This window comes from Littorina saxatilis, linkage group LG6 (assembly GCF_037325665.1).
Source record: "Littorina saxatilis isolate snail1 linkage group LG6, US_GU_Lsax_2.0, whole genome shotgun sequence".
Lineage (NCBI taxonomy): Eukaryota > Metazoa > Mollusca > Gastropoda > Littorinimorpha > Littorinidae > Littorina > Littorina saxatilis.
Genome location: NC_090250.1, coordinates 34,819,149 through 34,840,802, shown reverse-complemented (window position 1 = coordinate 34,840,802; position 21,654 = coordinate 34,819,149). Strand labels below are relative to the sequence as shown.

Genomic DNA, 21,654 nt, shown 5'->3' with positions numbered 1-21,654 from the left:
TATACAAACACAGTATCACATTTCCTTCTAGACTGTCCCTGGCAGAGAAAAAAGGATTATAAAAACATTATAGACTATCCAGCAAAGAGAGAAAGGGAAGAAAAAAGATCATATTTTACAAACAGGCCACAAGAAAGGTTTTGATACTCCATATAACGAGAGGCGTTGAAGGGGCTTTGAATCTAATGGGCATTTGATAGCCAGTAATGCTGCCCTGCAAACATACGCGTGACAGCCTGGCCACCCTCACGCCTCAGTGTTGATTTACCCGCGAAAGAACACCCCACCCTCTCTCTCCTTTACCCTCCTCCTCCTCCCCCCACCCTATCGTCTCCCTTCTCCTCAACATAAAACTCACCCTGAACGCACTTTCCCAGACTCGCGTAGCTCCTCCCCCTCGTCAGAACGTCCCGCGCGCTGATTGGCTGCCAGAAGGTGCGACAGTGAGGGGGGTCTTCGCGCGAGACGATTCATTGATTGTTCTGTCGCGGCATCTCTTGTTGTATTCACCTGAAGTCGTCGTAGCGATAGCGGCGGTGGTGTTGTAGTGTGGTGTGGCGTACGGTACGATTTGTGTGTGTGTACGATGCGGTTGTGACTCCAGCTGTGTGCTACACGATTTGACTTGACCCGACTAAGGACTGAGAACGGGTGGTATGCCTTATGTTCCGCGCCGCTTGCTGCTTTAAAACTGTTGTTTTATTCAAATGCAAAAACCTTGCTATGCTTGGAGTACAGTGTTCTCCCAAGTAATTTGATCTTGTGCTTGGCAGCTTAGTGGAATTACGTGGATCTTGACTCATTACGACACAAGGATTTCCGGAAACATAAGGAAGTGCTACGACAGTCAGTGCATACAGCAAACATAAACTGCCGTTTCAACGCTGATCGAAGAAGGGTACCAGATTGTTTTGATCACGGTAAGCAGTTTCGATTTGGTCGCGTCACCTGTGTTTTGGTTTTAATGTCTTTGTGGTTTTCTGTCGTCATTATTTTGCTTATCAAGGTGACGTCTAATTAGCAACATTTCTTGGTATGGTTCAATTTCACCGTATGGATGTATGTTGAAAATCTGGTGGACACGATGTGATCGTGGTATGATTTGGATTGAGAGAGAGAGAGAGAGAGAGAGAGAGAGAGAGAGAGAGAGAGAGAGAGAGAGAGAGAGAGAGAGAGTATGTGTGTGTGTGTGTGCGTGCTTGCGTGCGTGCGTGCTTGCGTGCGTGCGTACGTGTGTGCGTGTGCGTGCGTGCGTGTGTGCCGGCGTGTGTGTGTGTGTGTGTGTGGGTGTGCGCGCGAGCAATTGTGTGAACACTTTGTATGTTGTTGTGATTGAATGTATTCAAGCCAGGCATTATCCCTTGTGTATTGTGCACGTTTGAAAATCAAGTCTTATGTCCGATGTCTATACCCGAGCTTCTAGCAATTCCTGTCAGCATGAAAAACGCAGTCGATCTGTCTGTGGGAAAGTTAGCAGTGAATAATGTATGCACATTTAGCAGTGAATAATGCATGGTCGGGAGTGAATGTATTTTGTTGTTTGCCAGTGCGTAGCACCTCTACTCCTTGTGACCGGGTCCTTAATGTGTTACACTGCTGATTTCATATTAATTTCATGCTTCCAAATCGTATAGAACTCTTTGTGGTGTCTTGACCAAATGACGTACGCTTCCAAGAATATATCACATTGTAAATGATATGTTTACATTTGTTTGATGGTATTTTAGAAGGGATAGAAAGCATATTTGTTGAAATATAGAAAAGAAAGCAGAGGTTACTTTGTACATTTGTGGGTTAATCGATCCTGCACGAGAGGCTTACTTACAAAAAATGATCAAAGACCAAACCTCCCATTGGAGACATTTGTCTATGTGGGTATGGAATGTTAAAAGCCTCCCTACCTACATGCTGATCCAAAATTAAGGGGTGAAATTTCGAACGACAATGAGGAAATTCAAACCCTGGAAATGTTTGTCGATGACATCGAAGTATTACTAGGAATTCAAATTCTTGCTGTTTGCATATAATATATTTCATCATAGTTTGACATTATACGCCAAAGGCATTTTTGGGTGGGAACAGCACAGTTGTTGAATACTGAAAGAATTTGGCAACGAGTCTTGTTTAGTATGAATCCTGGGAAGTTAGAACTCTTTGGGTTCACGTATTCCATCATAATTTGCAACTACGCCAATTGTAGTTTTTGGATGGGAAGAGCACAGTCTTTAAACTGAAAGACGAGTCTTGTCTACTAGCAATCCTGTGAAGCTAGAATTCTTCTTGTTCACGCACAGCATCATAAATTTTAACAATGGGACTCTAGCACCAGAAGGAAGCAGGTGGATTCGGTACACACACCAAAGATCCGCTGACCGTGCTAAAGTCAATTTATCATCAATAGCACTTTGCTGCTGTTATAGTAAGCCGCTGTTACGTGCGCGGTTATTGTTCAGCCGTATATTTGATTGCTCGCTCCAGAGGTTACGTGTACCGTGTGTGATCCGGTGGGTCCAAAACTATTGTGACACTAATGTATCGCGGACACTCGACAGGCGGATTTAATCCGGAATCGCGATCGCCCTTGCGACCTGCGTTGTTGACTCTTATGATTTTTGATAGAGCAATCCCTTCGTGGTCAGCCGTCCCTTCTCAGGCTGTGGCTGTGGCGGACTATTCAGTCATGCAGTATGGCAGAGAAAGGAGAGCGAAAGCGAATGCCGCATAGTGAAGTGTTTGTGTGACCGGGGCTTTTTCTCACATGTTTGCTCTCATACCACTGTTTGCCAGCCTTACTCCACGTCGCCTTTCCGATCTGCCATTTCCGATGGGGAGGTTTTTGAGGTAAATAAGGCCTCCTGGTGAGGGTGAGAAGGCGTTTTGGGGGGTTCAGAAACTCATTTTCTTCTGTGTGCTCTTGAAACCCGCTGGCAAACATTACGACCAACGGAAGGGTTTTGATTTTTGCAGAGGGGGGCTGGTCCTATGTGCACAGAGTCCCACAATTGCCAGGACTTCGCTAATCGCCTTCATTGACCTGCGTTTGTTCACCATCTGTACCTTCTGCTTTCAGGTTCCGGCTGTGGCGAGACCACGACAAACTGAGAAACATTGCTGGATATTGAGTGACGAACGACTAAACGTCTCACCCCACCAGGACAACTGAGGAAGAAAAGAATTCATCTGAAGTGCTAGTGGTACCAAAAATCGATAACGAGAGGGGATAGTCCTCATAACTGCTTCTCTTGTCCTTGGAAATACTACTGGCATCACGATTCTCCTCTCCGATATCTATCACCAGGCGTCTCTTACGCTGAACGGCTCTTCAGAGTGATCAGACTTTTCCCAGTTATGACATTTTGATCACGGAGCGATACCCAGTAATCTGTGACCGAGCAAACCGATCAAGTGTGTGAATCGCGTTTACGCAGCAAACACAAAAACATTTTGAAGCAAAGCTGTGGCCGCTCTGGAGAGAGACTAAGCCATTAAAACAGATGGAATGGATTGGTCTAAGGCTGGGGGCTTCATTGACGAAGCTAAGCCATAAAAACGGACACAATACCCCGACCCACCCCCGGTCCTTGCCCTAACGAGATTAATTCGTTCGCACCAGTGCCCAACGTCTCTAATCTGCCGGGGGCCCCGTAAATCGAGCCGTCTGTCCGTATGGTTCGGGACTGACTGTGTAAGGGTCAAATCGAGGAGGGGATAGCTTCTCGACGCTCCGCCGCAGTTTGATAGGATTACTTCTGCTTTCGTGGTTTTCTTCGACAAAATAATTGTCCCCGGACTGATTCTTCCCGCAACATGAAAGGGCAGGGAGAATAGCTAGAAGCAGCGATTGTCTACTGTTTCCATGTGCAACAAAGGGATGACGGGATAATACTGTTGAAGGGGAGAACGAGAGAGGCACGGGCTGACAGTTTTGTAACGGGGCGCAGGGTTCTTGTTTCCCCCGGCCTGCGCGACCATATCCTTGACGTTATTACCAGATCAAAGGCCTCCTACATCAAAAGGATCCACTTTTTGTGCACCTCTCAGCAACAAAAATGGCACCCCCGGCTGCATACCTTTCCTTTTACCGGGCACTAACACTGTGCTGTATCGCCCTGCCTTTTGTGCAGGGTATTACCTACACAATGAAGGAAGAGACCCCGGTTGATTCCTATATTGGAAACGTGTCAGCGGACTCGGGATTACAAAACGTCGTGGGAGAGGACGAGTACACCAACCTGAGATACAGTATTCTGTCCGGAGGATCCCAACTTACGAGCCAGCTCTTCAAGATTTCGGCCACCACAGGCGTTCTGACAGTAGGCAACAGGATCGACAGAGAAGAACTCTGTCCTTACGCCGACACGTGCACCCTGAACATAGAAATCGCGGCCCAGTTTCAGTCCCTCCTGCGCAAATTCGACGTCGAAGTCATCATCGAAGACATCAACGATAACTCTCCAAAGTTTCTGAGACAGAATGTGAAACTAGATCTCTCTGAGTCGACCAGTGTGAACTACCCTCTGTCTCTGGACGCTGCTACAGATCTAGACGGCAGTAAGAACTTTTCCGTGAAGAACTACAGTCTGGTTCCCGAAGATGTTCCGTTCAGGGTTGTCCACAGTGTGAACGCGGTTGGTGTCCCCCAGCTGAGCCTTGTGGTCAGTCAGGAACTGGACAGAGAGACACGGTCCATTTACAGTCTCACCATCTGGGCTTACGACGGTGGGTCACCTCCCAGATCTGGGTCTGTGGTTGTCAGTGTTAATCTTCAGGACGTCAACGACAACGCCCCAGTGTTTACCTCAGACGTGTATGCCCAGAATATCAGCGAGTCAGATCCACCAGGAACTGCTATCCTGTCTGTCTCGGCCGCAGACGCTGACGAGGGTGATAACGCGAGAGTGGTGTATTTCATCAGCTCCCAACAACCGACCGTTGAACAGCAAAAGTTCAGAGTAGATCCAACGAACGGCGTGGTATCCTTAGCCCAGCAGCTGAAGGCGGGTGTCCACAGGATTCTCGTAGAAGCCCAGGACCAAGGGAACCCTCCGAAACCTCCCACCCAGGCAGTGGTGAAGGTGACGGTTCTGGACACGACCAACAACCCTCCAGTTCTCAGCCTCGACCTCCTCTCCGTTTCCGACTTTGAGCCTGGCTTCGTGCCGGAGTCGGCCAAAGTGAGCACGGCGGTGGGCTACCTCGCTGTCACCGACCCCGACACTGGGGCCAACGCCCTGGTCACCTGCTCCAGCCACGACCAGCACTTCGAGCTGCAGTCCCTCAACCTGGACGCATACAAGGTCATCATCAGCAAGACGCTGGACCGCGAGAACAACACCTACTTCAACGTGCCTCTCGTCTGCTACGACGGCGGGTCCCCTCAGCTCACAACCACCGTCACCTTCGACGTGTGGGTTCTGGACGTCAACGATAACCCTCCCGTCTTCCTGGAGAACCACTACTCCGCCTCCGTAGCTGAGAACAACGGGCCTTCTGACGGTCTGGTCCAGGTAGCCGCCACGGACTTGGATGCTGGCAACAACGCCAACATCACATACAGGCTTGGGGGTTTCCTCGACATGTTTCAGGTCGGAGCCGGGAACGGGATGATCAAGGCCAGGAGAAAGCTGGACTATGAGCAGAAGTCGAAGTATGTCTTCAACGTTCTGGCTGTGGATCAGGGGGAGCAACCCCTGACGGCAACAGCCACGGTGACGATCAATGTGCTGGACATTAACGACGAGAGGCCGCAGTTCTCTGCCCCTAACTACACCATGACTGTGGTGGAGGGGCAGGAGCCTGGGATGTACGTGGGCAACGTGTCTGCTTTTGACCCTGATACTGGTGAGAGTCTGTGTTGTGGTGTGTGGTGTAGCATGAAGTTGTGTCGTGTGATGCGATGTGGTGTTTTGTGATGTCTGTCTGTCTGTCTGTCTGTCTGTCTGTCTGTCTGTCTGTCTGTCTGTCTGTCTGTCTGTCTGTCTGCCTGTCGTCTGTCTGTCTGTCTGTCTGTCTGCTTTTGTCTCGAGGCGTTTGTGTGTTTCTTAATTTATGTCGCTATCATTCTTGCCCTTTTCAGTTCTTTGTTTCTTTGTTTCTTTGTTTTTGTTTGTTTGCTTCGGCCTTCCTCTACTTTTCCTTGTTAATGTTTTGTTTGTTTCCATTATTTTGTAATGCAACTTCGCCGAAGAGCAGTGAAGTAGTTATTCAACACTATGAAACAAGAAAGTTTCCATTCAGATATGAGTATCTCCAAAGGTAATGAATGAAATAAATTACTGACAATGTCTTTTAATTTGCCAACAACAGGTCCACACGTTCAGAGACAAATGTACCTGATTAGCGTTGATGTGAAGTAGTGCAGTAGTGGAGGCGATCAAAGCAACAATACAATGTTAATGCGAAACTTATAATAACGTGGTGTGAAAAAAACTCACTTCTGTGAATGTTTTCAACATTTGACAACGGAAGTGTAGCGTAACTGGCAAATGATTTTCTGTTGTTTTTTAAGATTGAACAACGATCACTTATAAATTACCCAAGTTAAAAATCAGTGAAAATGCCGTTAGCACTTTATATTCACTTTGGCTCAAGCGACTCTTCCGGAAAAGCTTTTTGCAAGCATGTATTATTCAAAGTTACGGCAAACGAGGAAAACTCACTTCAAAGAACAAAAACGCCCCAGTCTTTGTGTTCCACATATATATATATATGAGAAGTTCCGCTAAAGTATAACCTAATAAAACTTAATACAAAAATCTTTATGAAAAGTCCCAAAATCGAATTGTAAGAACAGTTGCTCTACCGGGTTAAGACATCTTGTGTGAGCGAATTGTAAGAATCGAGAGAGGTGGGGAATTAATGATGATGTGCCTAGGCACTGTGCTGCAAATACCGAGGAATCCCCCTTTCAAGGCTGCCTCCTTTGTTAGACCTGTGCAGCGCGTTGGATTTGTATCCAGTTGGCCGCTGTCAGCGTGAGTTCGTCCCCACGTTCGGCGAGAGATTTATTTCTCAGAATCAACTTTGTGTGCAGACTCTCCTCGGTGTCCGAACACCCCCGTGTGTACACGCAAGCACAAGTCCAAGTGCGCACGAAAAATATTCTGTAATTCATGTCAGAGTTCGGTGGGTTATAGAAACACGAAAATACCCAGCATGCTTCCTCCGAAAACGGCGTATGGCTGCCTAAATGGCGGGGTAAAAAACGGTCATACACGTAAAATTCCACTCGTGCAAAAATCAAGAGTGTACGTGGGAGTTTCAGCCCACGAACGCAGAAGAAGAAGAAGAAGTAAGACATGTTTTTCTCAGATTTGAAGATGTCTTAAAATGCGGGTTCCACTGTACATGTAGCTATAGCAGACTCAGTTTTGTCCTACCAAAGGCAGGCATACATTGTACCTACATGTAGCTATAACAGACTCAGTTTTGTTCTACCAAAGGCAGGCATACATTGTACCTACATGTAGCTATAACAGACTCAGTTTTGTTCTGCCAAAGGCAGGCATACATTGTACCTGCTATTTTGTATAAAAAATTTTCCCCATCGTTATATCAAATGTATGACGAGATAAAAGCTTGGGGGAGTACCTGTGTCCACCAATGTCAGCACGCAGTGCAGGTGGAACAATTTCAGCTATTTGCTTCAGGGAGGTTAACAATATGTCTGGCGAAAGCTTTGTGAATTGCTTAGTCAATCGACTATACCAGATGAATTACTGCAATAATGGAGTTCAGAATCAATAACAATGCCATTTGCAATTTAAGCGTGTTTTGGGCTAATTGGTCGCTTTTGCCAAGCATTGTTCTGCTTTAAAAATTGTAAAACATTATGATCACATTATTTACAGTGCCAGGTAATGCAATGTTGTCAGCGCAGACTCGACAGGTACAGAACACTATTTTTAACCTTTGCAATTGTATACTCCATCAATATACACCGATAGGAGTTTCTAATAATGAATTTTGAACTGGGCTAACGTTAGAAAGTTTTGTAAATGTGATCGAATCTTGTGTAAACAAACGGAGACATGTTTGCTTCAAAATAATCTCAATCCACAGAGTGATTGTTTTGTCATATAAATTTATATCAAAGAAAAAGTAAAACTATTCAAGCTTAATTTTTTTTAAAAATTAAAAGAAATATCTTCGTTTTACTTTTGGTAGACTAACTATTAGATCCAAGCACTCTTAAAGAATAGTGTCACACAAAAACCCTCTTCCACTCTCGAACGTCAGAACGAAAAAGGAACTTCCCCCCGCCTGCGAATATATGAAACCGATCAAAAAGTGAAATAAATGAGCTTTTGGGTTAGAATAATATTGTATCGGTCACTGGGGGAATCTGAATTTTTTCGAACTAGTGTTTGGATAGTTCTCTCAGGCGCTGAAGCGCAACGATGGCAAATCGAGTTTCTAGACATTAAAAGCTTTGTCCAATTATGCCGCTGACATTGATTTATGGAACCGTTATTGTCGGATTAGTCGTGCGTTTGAAGAATATTCGAGTAAAACGTGGTGGTTATGTCATTACAAAAGTAGAGTCAATACTTCTATTAATCATGTTCAAGGCTTAGAACGACAGAAAGTTGTTTCGTACAGAACTCACAATAAATACTAAAGGCAGATCATTGATTACAAGATTTACCAAAAAAGCAGTTGGTTTAAACATAAGTTTATTTTAACAAAGGTTACAATCATGACATGTATACAAAGTTCACAGAAACAGCAACAAGCTAAAAAGCAGTTGCCAGGAGTCTGGTTCTGCAAAAGTATCTATTGCTAATATCTGTATTTAGAGCAATAACGTCTTATAATGATTTAGCGGTGATCAAATTTCTCTAATAATACAGAAAATACATAACAGCTTGGGATAGAGATTAACTATGTACCCAAGTTGACCTCAACGTGTTGCTCATACAGGTATAGGAGGTCAGGTGGAACTAGCCATCGTCCCACAACCTGGACTAGCTCTGCCCTTCGAGCTATCCCAATCCGGCGTCATCACGTCCACCGTGACCTTGGACAGGGAGCACAAGGCCACCTACGAGTTCCACGTGCTGGCCACAGACAGAGGCATCCAGCCTCTCACCTCGTCAGCCGTCGTCACCGTCGTGGTCCTGGACGTCAACGACAACGCCCCAACCTTCATCTTCTCCACGGACAACGCCACGGACTTCATCTCCATCCCTGTGCTGGATGAACGAGTGGTCAGCAACGTTCACGCCATCGACCCGGACGCCGGACGAAACGGGACCGTGACCTACGCCGTTGTTGGGGGCAACGCCACCAACCTCTTCCGCCTCGAAGGCAACACCGGCGCCGTAGTGACCTTGCTGAACCTCGACGAGGCTCGCCTCGGGGTGTACCAGCTGGTGGTTCGAGCCACGGACCAAGGCCTGACGCCTCGCCACACCGACACCAACGTGACTCTTCAGGTCGTCCGGAGGAGTTCACCAGGGCACATGCTGGGCAGCGGGAGCGGCGCGGACGACGGCGAGGGGGAGACCTACGTTGTGATCGTGGTGTGCATCGTGGTGTTCACGGCCGTGGTGTCCGTGGCCGTGGTGGTGACCATGTGTGTGCTGAGGAAGGTGGACCGGGACAGGAAGCTCAAGTACACGGCGGCCTGCTGTCCTGACGGGCCTGCGTCCCTGTCTGATAGAGATGGTGGTGGTGGTGGCGGTGCGCTCAACTCTTCTAACGACTACCATCAGCAGGTGAGGTTTTGTTTTAATGTGTGTGTGTGTGTGTGTGTGTGTGTGTGTGTGTGTGTGTGTGTGTGTGTGTGTGTGTGTGTCTGTGTGTGTGTCTATGTGTCTGTCTGTGTGTCTGTCTGTGTGTCTGTCTGTTTTGTTGTTTTTCTTGCTGTTTGTTTGTTTGTTTGTTTGTTTCAGGTGAATGACTTATTTGATATGATTAACCATCAAAGAGAAAGATGGGCTGTGTCTGAATGACATATGTATGCATGCATTACTTCAGAACGTTAAGAACTTCTTTCAGCGCCTACCAATTTAGTTTTACAGAAGCTCTATTTTCGTGAATCACACTAACGTGGACCGGTGACAGTGTAAGTGAAACAAGCAAAAAACTATAATTGACTTCCTGTTAAAACAAATAGCTGAGAGGCTGGGCGTTTTTCAGAGCTTGAATCAGGAAGAACTGACATTTAATTCTAGCAAATAGGAAGCGAGCCATTCTCGTGATGAATTAATGAAGGCTGTGACTAACGGCTCAGTATACATTAAAACAAGGCCCGCCCAGCAAAGAGGATGACACTGTTTTTCCTTACTGCGATTATCCTTCTTCTTTTTCTTCCATACCAGCCCTCATTGTGTTTGCTGCATGATCTTATCTTTCTACGCTGTGAATAATGCATGAGCTTTATGAGGCATTAAATTGTCAAGCGATACAAAACATATTTGGGGAACATGACAGGCTTCTTCTTTTTGTATGCCAACTTGACACTGCGAGGTTTGTCGCTGTCATACTACCACCGGTAGTGTAGACGCTAAGGCCAACAACAAAAAATAGTCTGGTTACGGTAACATAGGCCCAAAAAATAGGGTCGGAAGGTCGGGATTTTTTTTCTCCAAAAAAACATATTTTTAAGTTATTTTGCCAAAAAACAAAGACTTTTTTTTATGCCAAAAAAAAGTCTAGGGTCGCGCGAAAAAATAGGGTCGGTCGGGATACCGTAAACAGACTATTTTTTGGTGTGCCTAATGTGAAATCGATACGAGGGAAAGCAACCGTCTTATTTGTGTTCGGAATAATATCACGATAAGACTTGGATGTTGTGAGTGTCAAACTGTGTTTTCCAGACATATTAATTTAATTGCTTCTTAAAACGCTTCAATTAGAATTATTTTCATGATGAAAACTGCGATTTGATGTTTGAATAATTCATGTCAAACGATTAGTGGCATACAATTGCAAAATGTTTTCTGTTAGCCTATCTATCTGTCTGTTTGTCCGTGCGAGCGCCTGATAAGCCTACAATTTCACGGCGTTTTCGTCCTTTTCTTCACCTTCTGTGCATGCGTGTAGCTGTATGTCCGAAGCGATGTGTGTCAGTTTCTTTCTTCTTTATTTGGTGTTTAACGTCGTTTTCAACCACGAAGGTTATATCGCGACGGGGAAAGGGGGGAGATGGGATAGAGTCACTTGTCAATTGTTTCTTGTTCACAAAAGCACTAATCAAAAATTTGCTCCAGGGGCTTGCAACGTAGTACAATGTATTACCTTACTGGTTTCCAGTACAAAGGACTTAACATTTCTTACATACTGCTGGACTAAAATCTTTACAAAAATTGACTATATTCTATATAAGAAACACTTAACAAGGGTAAAAAGAGAAACAGAATCCGTTAGTCGCCTCTTACGACATGCTGGGGAGCATCGGGTAAATTCTTCCCCCTAACCCGCGGGGGGATGTCAGTTTCTCTGTACATGTTTGCACACCCACCCCTGTTTATAAATTTCAAATTTCTTGGACAAGATAAACGCTCATCAGTAGTAACACTGACAGATCTCCCCCCCCCCCCCCCCCTCTCTCTCTCTCTCTCTCTCTCTCTCACTCTCTCTCTCTCTCTCTCTCTCTCTCTCTCACAGTCTCTCTCTCGTCTCCTCCAGTGTCTCTTTGTACACACTATGTAAGTGACATTACCAGGGTGTTATGGAGACTTTAGAAAGAAGGAGGAAATGATCGGCTAGTTTGTCTTTCAGTGTATCGCTCTTTAATTGCCCTCTGCCCAGGTCAGAAAGCCGTCTATCGCGCCGTACCGCCCAGCCTGTTATGGAGCGAAACGCTTGTAGTAAGGGTTTCAGGTCGCGGGTAGGGTGGATTTGCCAAACCAAGCATTCCGTCGTGGTCAGAATGTCACCCGGGTACAACTAGAACGTCACTCACTTGTCGTCTACCCGGGTTTTAAAGGGGTGGACGGGGAATCCGAGGGACACACACAGTTTAGGCACGATGGCACTTGTGTTATCTGCCCTTAGCGTCTGACACCGGAAGGAAATTAAAATAGCGGAAGGTTGAAGTTTGAATACGTTTGTCTTGAAGGTCAGCGTTTAAACACAAAAGTCGTTGTCGGTTTGCTAAGCGGTTGTGTGTCACTTTTCGTGGGGTCACATTGCATTGAAAGAGTCTGAGGAGGAAGGATCCGCACAAACAGAATTAAGCTACTTTTGCTACGTCCAAAAAGAAAACATAGAAAAAAAAGAGAAAAAAAGCAGGGCAAAGTCTCTTATCTACACTTAAAGGAAAAGAAGAAGGCAGGATAATGGTGTGTTCTTTTTGTCCTACAGTTAACAAACAACTTTAAAATAAGCACTATGCTTGAGTTAGAATCCCAAATGCAAAATATTGTATATCTCACGACAAAAAAAACTAATACAGTTTTGATTAAACCAACAAATAACTGCGTCTTCACTTGTAACAATCGCAAATTACGACACTTATAGTGCCAAAGGAAGGGTCTGCTAAAACAGATTTATAAGCTACTTTTTTCCTCCCCAAAACATTATTCCCAAGAACAAAAAAGTGCAAAGTCTATCTTTATTTAAAGAAAAGTTAAGAAGGCAGGGTACGGTTATGTGGTTGGTGTCTCGCAGGTAACAAACAAATGCGTCTTCACATGTAACAATCACAAAAGGGGCACTCATGTTGTTAAAGGAAGGGTCTGCACACACAGATTTAAGTCACTCCACAAACAGTGTTCCTTGAGAATAAACTCAAACACTGCAAAGTTTGTTACCTACATTGATGACAATGAAGAGCGGCAGGGTAATGTTATGGTCTGAGTGTCCCACAGTCAACATTCAAACAACTCTTTCGCACTGAGTGTTGATCAACGCTTCCTTCTCGTCAAAGAGAAGAAGGGATGAAAGAAGAGCCAGCTGGCTAATTAACCAAGCCTTTTCCTCCCGGTTAACAACGAACGGTCTTGAAGGGGGGGGGGGGGGGGGGGGAGACAGGCAAGATCTCTGTGTCACTCGTTTAACAATGGTAAATAAACATTCCGCGTTCAGGCACCATTAAAACCCGCCACCCCTCCTCTATTCACAAGGCGAATTGCGAAGCGTGGCTTTTAAAACCTACAACAGGGGTGACGTTTAAAGGAACCAAAACAGGGCGACCTCCTGCGTCTGTTCAAAGAGAAGCGTTGCGTTTAAAGGAACCAGGAGTAGAACAAGATGGTTGTTGCCTTAAGAGGCGGAGAATGTGTGTTTATAAAGATTTGTTACACCGCCGTTTAAATTGTGCTGCAGTCCCTCGTGTCTTCGAATTTTCAACACTGTTTTTGCCCTCTCTTTTTTCCGATCAGTGGACGGTTTTCTTGTGCCTTCCCATCGCTGGAGAGTGTTTGAGTATAAAGATTTGTTACGCCGCTGTTTAAATCTTACAAATTTCGCCATCGCTTTCGCCCTCTCGTTTTTCTGATCAATTGGGGTTTTCTTGTGCCTTGAAGTTGACTCTTCTAGCTGTCTGTTTTAGGCCAGGCAGGGTTCGTCAATATTGCTTTCGCTCCTGTTTTAATTGGCCTCGCAAGGTTGCTCAAACAACTAGCGACAGCACGGCTGCTACTAATTTCGTCCTGGGTGCGAGAGTTAAAACAACTCTCTTTGAAGACGCTCTCGCGCAAGCTCTCTACATTCTAGTCTTGTCTCTTTTTTCAACGACAGTTTGAAGACATTCCCTCTGTGTTTGTGTCGGGGGCTACGGCGAGAGGGAGTTCTCATGTTTCCTTTCATCTCCTGATTGAATCGCTTGTTTCTGCGTGGGGTTCAAATTGGACGGCTTAACAGATACATCTGACACCGAGATTACAACGAGGGACCTGGTTGAAGTGCTGTGGCTTAACGCCTTGGCTAAAAATCCTCCCTTGCGAGTTTGAGCGGTTTTAAAGTATCAACTTTCTCGTAAAAATTGATTAAAGATAGGCTCGTTCTAGTGAAATTGCTGGCTTAAGTAATTGGTTTTGTCTGGTTTCGTGTGTGTGTGATTGGATGTGTTTCTCTGAACGTTCTATGGGTTGTTGTTTTTTTTACACATGTTTTCTGTTTTTCAATTATACTGAGATCAACTACTTATGGCAAAAAATGTCAACGGAAAGCGTCTCAGATTAATACATTAATGTAGCTGCTATAGCTGTGAACCTAATTGTTTGTTTGTTTTTTGTCTGTCAGTTTCATTGTCTGTTTCTCTATGTGTCCAGATGATGTCCAATTATTTTGTTTTAAGGTCAAATACGCAATCAGGTTTCCATTTATCTTTAAGATTGAATGAGCATCATGCCAAAAACAGAAACCGATAAATTAATGGAAGCATTGTATTTCAATGATATATTAGACATTAGAGCTTTGCCGTATTGTTTTGTTGGCTGTCCCAATGACTTATTGGTGCAATATCTGGATGTAGAAAATAGCCATCTTCTGCACACGCTTATTGGTGTTTGTCAAAAATCAAATCAAAAACAACACTCTAACAGCCAGTTGCTCGATAATTATGCGCATGCATGGTTGAGTGGGCAGGCAAGCATAAATTGAAGGATTGGAGGCCGGAAAGTGTGTAATCAAGTTTGTAAAATTAAAATTAAAAGTACGTTTGTCCCGTTAAACGTACACTATCGTTTAAAATGTCAGGACATTGGTTCCACATAGCTATCTCTCAACACTGTCTAGTTAATCCAGTAGGAGGAGGAGGAAGAGGAGGAGGAGGAGGGAAAAGTAGAGGAAGCATAAGAGAAGGAGGATTTAATTAAAATCTTGCCACCCTTGACAATTTGGTTAGGTGTACGTATTATTCTTGCTTGGCTCGAGATCAAAAGTACGGTTTCTGAATAACTGAACCTGTTCACACAACATCCCCTTTTGACATTTTAACCACAACTTTTTCTTTTTTCATTTACTCTCAGGTTCCAGCAGTAAGCAGTGGCATGGACAACAAGAATTCACACACGGGGGGCAGCGTCTCAGAAACCGGGTACGACTCCCACCCGCTTAAAGGCGAGTCGGGTAGCTTGGGTCTGGCACCGCTGGGGTTTCCACAGCAACGGACCTCTAACGTCAGAACATCACAACTGCAGCTGCCTCTCTCTCACATGCACGGCGGTAGAAAGGTAATTGTCGGGCTTGTTCACCATTGATTTTTATTAATTGCTTCTACTTACACGTGTAGGGAAAGAAGATGATGCAGCGGAAAAAATAGGCTATTGTAAGATTTTATAAAGTTAAGAGCAGCTGATCAGTATTGAAGGGTAGCGTTTTGGAAGGCAATTATTTTAACAAGCAATTTAGAAAAGGAGCATGAGAAATATTTTGTAGTGATTGGCAAACAAAATTACCATCACCCAAATAAAAAAAAGCCGTGTAATTGCTGCAAAAAAGGTTTAAGATCACAACAGCACTTAAGAACGGAAGAGAAGCGTTTTGTAAATCAAGTTTTATAGCGTCATTTACAAAAGCAGCGTGTAAAAGCATTGAGCAGCATCAAGTTTGCTCAGCTACAAAATTGTCGCGATAAACAGCCGTGAACTTGCCGAAGAAAAGATTCAGAAGAACAAATACTGGTACAGTAGTAGGCAGCAGAAGCTAAAGCTAATATAAAAATTTAAAAACACACCGAAAAACTGCATAATATGTAGAGGCTTTTTTGTGTAAGTCCTGTTCTTTAGGGATTTTTTCTGAGAGTTATAACAACTGTGTGAATGGTGCTATACTGAATGAAAGAGTGTGACATGAAGTTCTTGTACATCATTGTAAAGAGTGTGAATGACGTTTTAGTTTAGATGTCAAGCGCTTAGAGCAAGCCTTTTTAACGAAAGTTTTTGATTTAGCGCTATATAAATGTTCTTCTTCTTATTATTATTATTAAAGATATAAATGTGTTAGTTGTGCGATCGAAAACTTTTTTTCAATTCATTTTCTGATTACTTATTTGGTAAGCTTGAGTATACAATTATCAGCAAAACAATGACAATACAATTATTACCTTTTTTCTGGTGCCCTACAGTTGACAATAAAAGAAATGCAGTTTCGCACGTATCAATCCCAAAGAGTAACAATTAATAGAGCCAAAAGAAGGGTCTGTGTTTTCAGATTAATACATTTGTTCAAAAACGTTATCTCCAAGAAAGAAAAAGGAACAATCGTAAATACATTAGTAATGTTTTAACTGGAGATTTATTTTTCACAGTGACAATATAAATTCAAATGTACGCATTGACGTATTATTTAATTTAAATGTATTATTGCTTTTTTTCATTGACAAAGTAAATTAGCCAGGACATTGTTACTTTTTTCAAGGTAAAATGTGGTAAACTGAATACTAAACAAATTCAAATTAAATCTAAGTGAATTTTGTTTTAAATTGTAACTTGGTATTATGAATCGGTAAACACACACAATGAGAAACCGTCGCGAGAAGGGGATAGCTAGCTAGCGCTCTATAAAGCTCTCCACTTGGGACATTTCAGCACAAACAAACAAAAAAGATTAGAAAGAGCTCATGTCATGAAAAACTTTTTTTTAAACCAGCCCAGAGCCAGGAAAATACCGTGAAATAGAAAACCAACCAACAAACACATAAAAGGAAATCTTTTCTGGACATCTTGAACAATAACTGGCTTGTAAAATACATGCACCCGTCTCCTCTAAGGGGTTGAACCCTCCCCCGGAAAAGACAAAGGTCATACGATTAACACATGAGGATCTTACGACTTTCTCTGTGAGCTCCAGGGGTACGATTTCAGATTAATGTTATGATTCATGCCAAGAATGTCGGTATGATCTGGACTTGATCGGCGACTTAAGAGTTATCCGTGCATCCCATTTGCGGCAAGATGGAAATTACGATATGTAATTTCGTCAGGTTAATATGATAGTTGATTGGATATTGTTTTTGTAACGTCCCTACAACCAATATGGCTATCCAGGAGTTATGCAAGATAATTTCCTTTCGTTTACATGATGAGCTCGGTTATTATAACAAGTTTCGTTTAGGTCTAGGTGCAGATCATGAAGTTAGATTGTATTGTAAGATCCTCACGTATTCCTGTGATTGTCATTACGTGATTGGATTGTAAGATCCTACGTATTTCTGTGATTGTCATTACGTGATTGCATCGTAAGATCCTAACGTATTCTTCTTATTGTCGTTACAGACGCCGCTGCAGCTGGACGTGGTGAGGCGAGCAGACGACTTCCACAGCACCAGTTCCACAGAGACCACCACCGGCGACAGCGGCCACGGCAGCGATGAGGACATCGCCAACCACAGCCACGACATGAGGCCTCTCTCCCCCGCCAACACAGCCACCAACAACCCCCACCACCACCACTACCACAACCTCAACCACAGCCACGACAGACCCCTGTCTCCACTAACAAACAACTACCAAAACCCTCCTCCTCGCCCTTTAAGGATAGGCGGAGGTGGAGGAGGTAACCCTGCTTGTTTTGGTCGACCCGGAAGTAGCTCTAGACCCGGAAGTAGCACCCCGGACACTTCCGCTTCCTCCACGAGACCTATTTTCGTGCACGGGGGACAGTTCCGAGGTAGCAAACCTCACACGAACAGCGTTAGGTTTTCAGCTGATGTGCGAGACTATGAGGACAGCAAAGCGAGAAATGGTGGAGGCAGAGGGCGTTACGCCAGCAACGATTCCATTGGAGACGATGAGAGTGACTTGAACACCACGACGTCTGGTAGCTTTAGCGTACCGCCTGATGATCTGTATGCAGACTTTGGCTACCACAACGTTGGTGGTGGCAAGTATCTTCATAACGATATGGTTGTGTGAAGAAAAGACAGTGAATATAAATTATATGGTTGTGTGATGTGACAGAATGCAGACTTTGGCTAACATAACGTCGGTGATGGAAACAACTGATGAAGAAACAGTGAATATTAATTATATGGTTGTGTTGTGTGACAGAAATGCAGACTGTGTATGCAGACTTTGGCTACCACAACGTCGGTGGTGGCAAGTATCTTCACAGCGACATGGTTGTGTGATGATGAGGCAGTGAATATTAATGATAATTATGGTTGTGTGATGTGACAGTGAGTGAACTTGTGTTGTTTTTTGCTGTGTTGGGAACAAGGTGAAATGACTACTGAAGTGTTGTTGGCACGGTGTTTGGGACCAAAGGCGGGAGACATCTCGAAGAACTCTTGGTTGTCGATTTTGCAACTCTTACATTAAATGCTGAAGATCTGTAAACGAAGATCTGAAGACTGTGCTATGTGAAAATGGCGGCAACATGAGTGAAATATTGTCTGCTGGTCAATTCGAAAAGAGAGAGAAAGAAAGATAGAGAGAAGAAAGGAGTAAGAGGTAGAAAGAAAGAGAGAGAGAGCGTGTGTGAGTGTGTGCGTGCATGCGTGATGTATTGACAACCAAACTACATGGTTCTTACTTCGTGATTTTGTTCACCCAAACAAACAACTTACGGAAAAAGGAGAAACATTTTGCTGTGTTTTCTTTCTTTCTTTCTTTCTTTCTTTCTTTCTTTGTATGAAGATTTACTCGTGCCGAATTATTTTTGTATTAAGCAATAACGGTTGCAAAAATATCGACAAAATCAAGGCAGTTATTCATGCGCTTGAGTTTGAATCTGTTCCGATCACTGAAATTCCATCCAACTAGTCGAAGGAATATTTTTCTCAGCATGGGACTTATGATGTTTTGTGTATGAAATGGCAGCTTCACTTGCAATTGTAATGCAAGAATGTGTACAGTGATTTGCTTTTCTGTTGTTTGTGTTTTATTCATCATGCATCAGTCAGAAAATTCGATGGTCCGAATTCGTTGTGTCTCGTATCTGACTGTTGATTATTTTGTAAATTGCAACTACAGCAGTTACATATTCTTCATAGCATAATCAGTTTAAAAAGCCTTTTTTCACTGAAAAAATGACGCTAGAGATACAAAAGGTATTTCTGGAAAAAAAGAAATGAACATTTCATGTTTGTTGTATTTAGGCCAGTAATTTTCTGTTGGATATGCGCTCTATTTCCGTCGTGATATAACCTTCGTGGTTGAAAACGACGTTAAACACCAAACAAAGGAAAGGAAAGCGCTCTATTTCTTAAAAATTCCCTTCCGAAAAACATCTGTTTAACTCTACGTTTTGGTTCAAATTGAGCATATTTTTATCAACATTTTAGGATAAATGTACATGCACAGAATTTGTAAAATTGGATAATTATCTGTTCATTCTGTTCCATGATTTTTGATATAAACAAAAATTAAAATAATAAAACGCGAGAGAAAAAGCTTGTGAATTGTGAGAAAAAACAATTAATTAGCCAACATTGGTTTGACGGGAAAAAAAATATCTTAAATAATTCCTTCAAATTAGCCATTTAAAGACGTTTATCAGATTATATTTATATAAGTATCGGTATGCGTCCAAGAGAATTGTCTTTTTCACGAACGCTGAGTCATCACCATCGTCATTATCTTACACTAAAACGCAACTGAAGCACATATGAGAGAAAACATAGTTATTAAAGGCAGAGTAAGCCTCCCGTAAACCATCACAGATACGGTCAGGCTTTTACACACAGTACAAACACCCTTTCATTTAAACACTCACCAATTGAGAACATCCTAGGTGCCCTCCGTAAAGAGCGAACAATTTTCAAAGAATTTATTTTTGCGTGGTTTATCTTACCCCTGAGCCATCGTGAACCCGTGTGATCCAGTTTTCCCTTTTCACCATGCAGTCGTCATAGTTAGTCATTTGAATGCGACTCGACGTGAGCTTATCTACAATAGCACGTTTTTTTATGCACGAAACAACGGCTGTGGTTCACAAGAACTCTAGCGATGGCTTTTGACTGTTGAGAGGAACGGCGATTTGCACTGATAAACCGGCCGTCGTCTGCTACGACCCTTGCGTGACCCTGCTTCCGGGCTTTTCTTTTTTTAAACTTTCACAACTTCGAATTGTTCTGATCTTGTCTTGATGAAAAACGAATTCTTTTATGATTAAAGAATGTTTGTGTAACAAGCTGTCAATTTATTATTTAGATTTTAAAAGTTAGGTCTAGCGCAAAAACGAGGCGCCGTTGTTGTTAACGGAACAAGTCTACGAAAATAAATTCTTTGAAAATGTCTCACGCTCGACAGAAAGCAGCCAGGATGTTCCCGTTCGGTGAGCGTTCAAATGGAAGTATGCTTGTACTGTATTTAGACGCTCGGGGAGCTCTGTGATGGTTTACGGGAGGCTTACTGTGCCTTTAATGACGTCGCAGGACTTCAACGTCTAAGTGCCGAGTGGTTGCGTGTGGAAAAAATATTGTGATGTTTGCGCACCAATTTTAGTTTGTACAGTCAAAAATTGTGATATTATTGCATGATATGTGTTTGTGTATACATAAAAATCAAATTTATTTCTGTGAATATTTTTGGGGGCCATGATACTGCTGATGAAACTTGAAATGCTTTGTGTATTTTTTAATGTATTTTGTAATACTGATCTCCAGAATTTGCTTCGCCTGTGTAAAGCCATGGGAGGTTTGTGTGTGTGTGTGTGTGTTTGTGTGTGTGTGGATGTGTGTGTGTGTGTGTGTGTGTGTGTGTGTGTGTGTGTGTGTGTGTGTGTGTGTGTGTGTGTGTGTGTGTGTGTGTGTGTGTGTGTGAAAAAGAAAGCGAAAAATAACAGAATGACAGAAGATTCAAAAACGAAGCTTCTTTTGCAGCTGCTGTTAATTTCTACGCATTGTCATCTATTTGTCCACAAATGGCGTAAATAAAACACATAAATATTTAACAGAGTTGGTATTTTTCTGTGTGCATTTATTTCTTTTTCTGTGTGCATGTATGTATGTTGATTAGACGCTTCAGTCAGTCTGCACGTATGTCTGTCGGTATTTCTAACTGCACGTGAGTCTGTTTGTCTGTCTGTCTATCTATGCGTTCGTCTGTTAGTTTTTTGTTGGGCGGGTCTTCATGACACACTTCCTCATGAATTACTTTGCACACACACACACACACACACACACACACACACACACACACACACACACACACACACCGGCACACACACACACACACTCAGAGCAAAAACTACATCGTTAAAGTATACCCAGACCGTGACAACACGCTTTCTTATCCTTTCCTCTCTTTTTTATATTTAGTCAAGTTTTGACTAAATATTTTAACATCGAGGGGGAATCGAAACGAGGGTCGTGGTGTATGTGCGTGCGTGTGTGTGTGTGTGTGTGCGTGTGTGTGTGTGTGTGTGTGTAGAGCGATTCAGACTAAACTACTGGACCGATCTTTATGAAATTTGACATGAGAGTTCCTGGGTATGAAATCCCCGAACGTTTTTTTCATTTTTTTGATAAATGTCTTTGATGACGTCATATCCGGCTTTTCGTGAAAGTTGAGGCGGCACTGTCACGCCCTCATTTTTCAACCAAATTGGTTGAAATTTTGGTCAAGTACTCTTCCACGAAGCCCGGGGTTCGGTATTGCATTTCAGCTTGGTGGCTTAAAAATTAATTAATGACTTTGGTCATTAAAAATCTGAAAATTGTAAAAAAAAATAAAAATTTATAAAACGATCCAAATTTACGTTTATCTTATTCTCCATCATTTGCTGATTCCAAAAACATATAAATATGTTATATTCGGA

At 43.2% G+C, this 21,654-nt stretch overlaps 1 protein-coding gene across 1 annotated transcript; it reads left to right on the top strand.

The window, feature by feature from the left end:
- The first annotated feature begins 789 nt into the window (after positions 1 to 789).
- LOC138969085 (protocadherin beta-1-like) lies at positions 790 to 20,791 on the top strand. The gene is made up of 5 exons (XM_070341794.1): positions 790 to 920; positions 3,071 to 5,841; positions 8,923 to 9,719; positions 14,922 to 15,125; positions 17,169 to 20,791. The coding sequence occupies exons 2-5, from the start codon at positions 4,050 to 4,052 to the stop codon at positions 17,805 to 17,807; spliced, it is 3,432 nt and encodes a 1,143-aa protein (XP_070197895.1). The 5' UTR covers positions 790 to 920; positions 3,071 to 4,049; the 3' UTR covers positions 17,808 to 20,791.
- The last annotated feature ends 863 nt before the right edge of the window (positions 20,792 to 21,654 follow it).

Coding starts and splice junctions, on each gene's coding strand:
- LOC138969085 (XM_070341794.1), top strand. CDS start 4,050: ATGGCACCCCCGGCTGCATACCTTTCCTTTTACCGGGCACTAACACTG. Junction 9,720..14,921: donor CTAACGACTACCATCAGCAG/GTGAGGTTTTGT, acceptor ATTTACTCTCAG/GTTCCAGCAGTAAGCAGTGG. Junction 15,126..17,168: donor ACATGCACGGCGGTAGAAAG/GTAATTGTCGGG, acceptor TTGTCGTTACAG/ACGCCGCTGCAGCTGGACGT.